Here is a 6745-nt window from a genome sequence, read left to right as displayed (position 1 = left end):
TCAGAATGTTTTGCATGAAGTGTAGCAAAACTTCAGATATTTTTGCATGAATTGTTTGGCCTGTCTTGCAAAGCAATCATGCAAACTTCAGTTCGTAGCGTAAATGGCAAACTTCAGTTCAATAAAACTACAACATATTTTGGCTGAAGTTTTTGTTTGTAATTGCTGAACTTCAGCATTCTAGTACCTGAAGCTTTGTTCTATCTTTGCGAAACTTCAGCATGTTTTAGCTGAAGCTTTGTTCTGTATTTGCTGAACTTCATGTTTTAGCTGAAGCTTTGTTCTGTCTGTGAAAATATTAACTTCAGCATTCTAGGGCTGAAGTTTGTTTTGTATTTGCTGAACTTCAGCATTCTTAGAGCTGAGGTTCTAAACAACAATGAATTTAATAAATCATGATTCGCAGCAATTGATGTTGTTCATTTCAAAGATTAAAGAATGAAAAATATTTTCGACACGAAAACAAGTTACTATAGATAAATTAGAACCAAAAACCACAAAAACCAATGTGCCTGTAAAGCTAAAATATCTAAGAGGTTAAATTATTGTGAATAAGACCAAACTGAACATATTGGGACAAGCATATATATATGAATCATCAGGCTAGAATGCGTAACAATATCTCAAGCTTCAGCATTCAGAAAACGAAGGAGGAGAAGGAGGAGGAGAAAGAGGCCTGAAGTTGTTTAAACAGTGGGTACAAGTTAAAACTTTTTTAAAAAGTGGGTATAGGTTAAATGGGGGCGACCAAATAGGGCGCCCCGTGCAATTTTTACAAAAAAAAAATCACTTTTTTTTTTGAAATCAGCGTTTGGTCATAAATTTTTCAATTTTCACTTGAAGATGCATTTTGGAATTTTTGAGAATATCCAAAAATTGTTTTTGAAAATTTTCACTCAGATCACTCACAAAACTTCAAAAATAACCCAAAATTATATTTATGTCCAACCACAACTCTAATTTTCAAATACCATTTTTGCTTGAAAATATTTTTCACTTTTTTTGGAATTTTACAATTCTTATGTCCAAACGCCCACTTAATCGACGTAGCAACACAGTGCATTATATTTTTGAAAACAAAAAATCTCAAGATTTTCATTTTCATATTTCTTTTGTCGTTAAGTTTTCTTATTTTCTAAACTATTCTCAATGAAAAGACGAGTTCTCATGACAAGAAAGAATAGTTATTGTTAATTGATTATGGGAAAAGATAAAATCTAAGTTAAAAGGATGTAATGCCATTTCGGTTTGTCCTACAACCACAATAATTTTCCCTCCAAGTTTTGGTTCTTAACTTCTTTTTCTGAAAGTAATTAGGCAAAATTTTGAGTATTCGTCTGAGATTTTGCATAAAGATTATCATTAATAAGAAGTAATAACAATTACTTTTTCAAACCAAACAAAAATGGTATAGTATTTATTGTCAAATTAAAAGTAGCTACAGATTTAATAATGCAAGCATAATCCTGCTAGGACCACAGACTGCTAAGACAGGTCCAAACTAGAGCACAGTCAGTGGCAGTGGCGAAGCTAGGAATTTCTTTAAGGATATTCAAACTTGAAAGAAGTAAAAAAAAATCCCAAGACAAAGGATGTTCAATATATGTTACATACTTCTAAAATATAACATTTTACCTATATATACAGTATAATTTTCCGACAAAGGATGGTCAATTGACCACCTTTACAAGAGTGTAGCTTCGCCCTTGAGCACAGTGAAGACCTTCATGACTGTTATACATGATTTTTATGAAAATACAGGATAAAACCAGAAGCCTAGAAACACTCAAAAAAGACAGCAAAAACAAATTGTTGAATTGAATGACACTAGGTTTGCAATTCTTGGCAGCTGCAAGAGACTCCCACTCTTTGTTTTCTCTGATTAGCTATAGGGCATTCAATTTTTGGGGTCTAAACCAAGAGCTTTATCGGCCTAGGGCTGGAGCCGCCCTTGGTAATACATGATGGCCAAACTGAATATCTATGGGACTATGGCCATAACTCGGGTATTGCATGCCTGTCCAATGAGGATGATAGGCAGTAGCATTCATTGCCAACATATAATTCTCAGCAACAACATGATCTTGAGCAACTCTCCATCGCTTGTTTATAGCAGCATCGTCAAAAGGCACGCTTGGTTTCTTCCTTTTATTCATCTTTACTGCCTCCCCAACAGCTACTGAACATTCTTCTGCAGTCTTTAAAGCCATAGAAGTCTCTTCTTTTTGAGAAGTTACAGATGATACCTCTACCTTCACAGCTGCAGACTCTGATGGAACTGGTACTTTAGGGAGGGAATTGTGTTCTGACACCATATCTTGAACTCGAGGAGCACTAATTTCATGCTCTGAACTACTGCTATTAGACTTGTTGATTCTGTTTATTGTCTCTCTTAGAGTCATATTAGGCAAGAGGGTGTCAGCAAGTATATTTCTAGCCCCACATACGCAAATAGAGTTAGAGACAATATGTTCCCTTATACACTTGTTGCAGAAACTACTAAAACAACATTTGCTTGCTATAACTGCATCTTTTATTAATCCTTTACACAATGGGCAATGTAGCTCCGGTGGTATATTACTGAAGGAACGCTTAGAAGAAGACGAAGAGGAAGATAAACCTTGAACCTCCTTTGAAGAAGCAACGTCATTGGACTTTGTTGGGGGCTTCACTTTCTTGATGTCATAATTCGGGTCACCATTCGTAGGGCAGTGCTGAATGAAATGGCCAGGCTTGTTGCATCGATGACACACATAACCCTGTGGTGGCTTCTTCCATTCCATTCCACCTCGACCAAAGCCATAGCCGATAGAGTAATGGAGGTGCCGCCCTACGTCTGGAGTATCAATTAAATTCTTGATCTTAGTCTCCTCATCATTTATACTACTAGTGGGGGCATTTAACACTGGATTGCCTGATTGATTTGGGATCAATTTTGGAATTGCATAGACATCATCCCCAAAATCATCGTAATCAATATCCTGATAATTATTAGTAGCAATTGACTCTCCTTTTACTACTGTATTATTCTCCTCACACACTTGGGCTTGGTCTGTAAGACATGGGATTACTATGGGCAAGCGAGGTAAACCAGGAACACGACGAATCAAAACACTTGTATTTTTAGGAATCAAAGTGTCTTGATCTACATAATCTTCGTTAGTTTGAGCGTTGGTGATAAGAAGGTCAAAATCTTTACCCCTACCAAAACGCTTGGATTCAAATATTTTTAATTTCAAATTGCAAACAGAAATAAATTGATCAAGAATTGGAATTGAATCATAAACTTTGGCACTTTTATACTTGAAATACACAGCCATGATTGAATTCTTTTTCCTAGAAAAAGAAATTAAGAACAATAATAACAACGAGGCCCTGTTATCAAGAATATAATAGGGCTAGTTCAAAATATTGAAATACAAACAGAATCGATACAGAGTTGTACCAAAATAACACCAAACAGAATCGTATCAGCTAATTCTCTTGACGAACTCGCGATTCTTCAACAGGCTTCAGTCGGCTAGGGTTTCAATCCGGACCCAGCACGAACAATAACCAATGCAAATTTATCGACAGAAAACGCCGAGAGTTTTAGACGGATGGAATTGAATCAACCAACTAAGAGATTCTTCAAAAGTAGGCACAGCAGGGAAACACGAGAGCGGCTTGAAATTGCGATGGAAGAAAATGTTTTTTTAGTTGTTTGAGGGAATTGTGCTCCTGAAATCTGAATGAGGTTTTGTTATATAGGTTTTCACTACTGTCATTCTTTCCGAAACCCACTTGGATTATAATTACATAATCACCGACTCAAGTTACCTATTTTAGTAACAAAAAATAATAATCTTAAAACCTGCAAGCTAATTTAATATTTAATTACATAAATTACCTATGGATATGACGACAACTCAAAACAATATTTACTTTTAATAAATTCACTTTTATTTTTGTTTCATTTTTTCTGATTCCGTAGGTAGCATTTGTACTTCCTCCGGTCTACAATAAGTGACCAATTTGCTTTTGGCACACCCTTTAAGGAAATACTAAAACCTAGACAAAAATAGTTAGTGTGACTAAACTACCCTTAATTAAATGTTGCAGCATAATTTAATTTGAGGAGTAAAAGACTTTTTTGGGATACATACATAAGGGTAATTTTGAAAAAACAAATTGAATTTTGTCTTGATTATATAAATGGACACTTATTTTGGACCAAAATAAAAAAGCAAATTGATCACTTATTGTGAACCGGAAGGAGTGTTTTCATATGACAGTAAGAGACTATTTTATCTCTAATTAGAGGTGATTCAACTTATGTGTTTTACGGTGACTTTCCAAGGGCAAACCCAAAAAAGTACGACAGAAAGGCTTGATATTCTAATATCTAGAGTGAGAAGTGGAACCACTTCTTTGTATAAAAGAAGAAAAATATGCAGTAATACGATATATAAAAGAAATTGAAAAGACTCCTCTTCCTTTTCCTCTTTGGCTTATTCCCAAATTACAATCGTGCCCCTACCATTATGGTTGCATATCGGGCGAATCGGGCGGATAATTATGCTTAGCGGTTCGGCTTATCGTTATCAACTTTTAAACGTACTAGTCCGTTAGCAAACCGATAAAATATCAGGCGGTTCGATATCAGATTAGCAATTATCAGACGGTTATCGGACAGTATATTGGCCTAATCTAAGACTAAAAGACAGTGAAAATTAAAATCACCTGCAGTCCAACTTTCACCGACAAAATTAAATACTCCATCCGTTTCAATTTATGTGAACCTATTTCCTTTTTAATCATTGCCAAAAAGAATGACATCCCTATTGGAAATAATTTACCTTTATGCAATGGTTTACAGCCACACAAAATATATGTGCCCCATTTTACATCACAAGTTTAAAAGTCTTCTCTCTTTTCTTAAACTCCGTGACCAGTCAAATAAGTTCACATAAGTTGAAACAGAGGGAGTAATAGCTTCCAGGTAAAAGTCATCCTCGTATATGTACCATAGGACATCATTCTTATTTAAAACATAAGAAAACCCAATGTCAAACTTTTGTACAAGTAAATCAAATGACAAAAGCTTACAAAATTTCATATGAAATGACAAAAGCCAACGTCAGACCTCTTTACCAGTAAATTAAATGCAAAAGCCTACAAATTATACCACCATATATAACTATATACGTGGAGATACTATCAATGAAAAAGGTAGAAGAATTTTTCTCTTCACTTATTCCTCTTTAATTTAGCATGGTACCAGAGCCTACCCAAATTATCTCTGACCATCCATGGTCGCCGATAAAACTGACGGCAACACTATTGGAGGAAGTGACGTCAATGGAACAAACCAACAAAAAATAATTTTGCCATTAATATAACTTCGAACAACAACCCTGGGATTTTGATAATGCAAAGTCCAATTGAAAGGAGAAATTATGATGAATGGGCTCGATCCATGAGGACCACGTTGAGGGCAAGAAAGTAGGGGCGAATCTATGTACATGGTTCGGGATGGTATGCCACCTGCAAGCTTCGGCGAAAACACACTCTCTCTCTCTCTCTCTCTATATATATATATATATATATATATATATATATATATATATATATAGTGCCACCCACAGAACAAAAGTGGCCAAGGTGCCAGTGGCAAAGGTCCATCTTTTCCTTTTGCTGGTTGTGAGTTTGGATCCAGCTGTAAGCAATTAATTTTTGGCTTCATTCTGTTACAATTTGTACACTGACAAAACACACTTTCTATTTTAAATGTTTGACTTTTAACTAATAAGATAAAATAATAATAATAAAAAGCTTTATAATTAAAATAATATTTCTAGAAAGCTAAAAGCCTTCCCCCACTTTCCCCTTTCCCAAAATTAGTCTCCAGCAAAAGGAATCTCAATTCCCAACTCCCCAACCTCGTCTCCAGCAAAAGGAATCCCAATTCCTAAGTCCCCAACCCCCACTTTGCTTGTCCAGTTCGTTGGCTTCCGGTTCTCACGCTCACCTCTTCAGTTCTTCTCTTTTGCTGTTTCAAAGCACGCTTGTTCGTTGGTCACTACTCTACGGCCACCATTATAAAGCTTCCTCACTTCCTCTTGTTTATTTATTAACCCTGTGTGGGTTGTGACTATTTTTTTCTCCATTAAATATATGTTTTTTCTCTGCCTTTTTTTTTTGTATTTAGTTGGATTTTAGTGTTCTTGCAAAACTTTATTGTCACTTGTGATTTATTCGTTATGTATTTCTTTGGTTTTGTTGAAAATCCAATGCCACTTAAATAGTTTCATTGTAGAAATTAATTTCATGGCTAAAAGAGAAAGAACATCCCCAATATTTTTTACCAAGAAAAATTCAAAATTAACTCAATTTTTTAACAATAAAAAGTATTAGGGAAAGTTGAATAATTTTCATTGGCTAAGCTTATTGATGGTACGAAATAGTAGAAATTATTCTATATTCCATGGTGAGCTACATAGAAAGCTTTCTCACTAGAATGAGCTTTTATTTTATAGGAATTGAATTCAGATGGATAAATTTGTCACGAGGTTGGACCATTCTCAACCAAGTCCTAGTTGTCAATCCTCCAGCCAAGCAAATGCCATTGTTTCTCATCTTATAAATGAACTCGATTTGGGGTCACTTAAAGGCGATCCAGGAGAAAGAATACCTATCGCGGACTATCACCCTCGAATACAGATGAAGTAAGAAAACATTACATTCACCTCGCCTTTTTGCACAT

The 6745-nt window shown here is 35.2% G+C and overlaps 1 protein-coding gene across 1 annotated transcript; it reads right to left on the bottom strand.

Annotated features, from left to right (window-relative positions):
* Window positions 1-1568: 1568 nt before the first annotated feature.
* LOC109215790 (uncharacterized RING finger protein P8B7.15c-like) lies at window positions 1569-3745 on the bottom strand. Its single transcript, XM_019379899.1, has one exon. It carries the CDS (start codon window positions 3318-3320, stop codon window positions 1926-1928), a length of 1395 nt encoding a protein of 464 aa, XP_019235444.1. The 5' UTR covers window positions 3321-3745; the 3' UTR covers window positions 1569-1925.
* Window positions 3746-6745: the final 3000 nt, after the last annotated feature.

The sequence above is a fragment of the Nicotiana attenuata genome, unplaced genomic scaffold (assembly GCF_001879085.1).
Source record: "Nicotiana attenuata strain UT unplaced genomic scaffold, NIATTr2, whole genome shotgun sequence".
Taxonomy (NCBI): domain Eukaryota; kingdom Viridiplantae; phylum Streptophyta; class Magnoliopsida; order Solanales; family Solanaceae; genus Nicotiana; species Nicotiana attenuata.
This window is presented reverse-complemented; position numbering and strand designations above follow the sequence as displayed.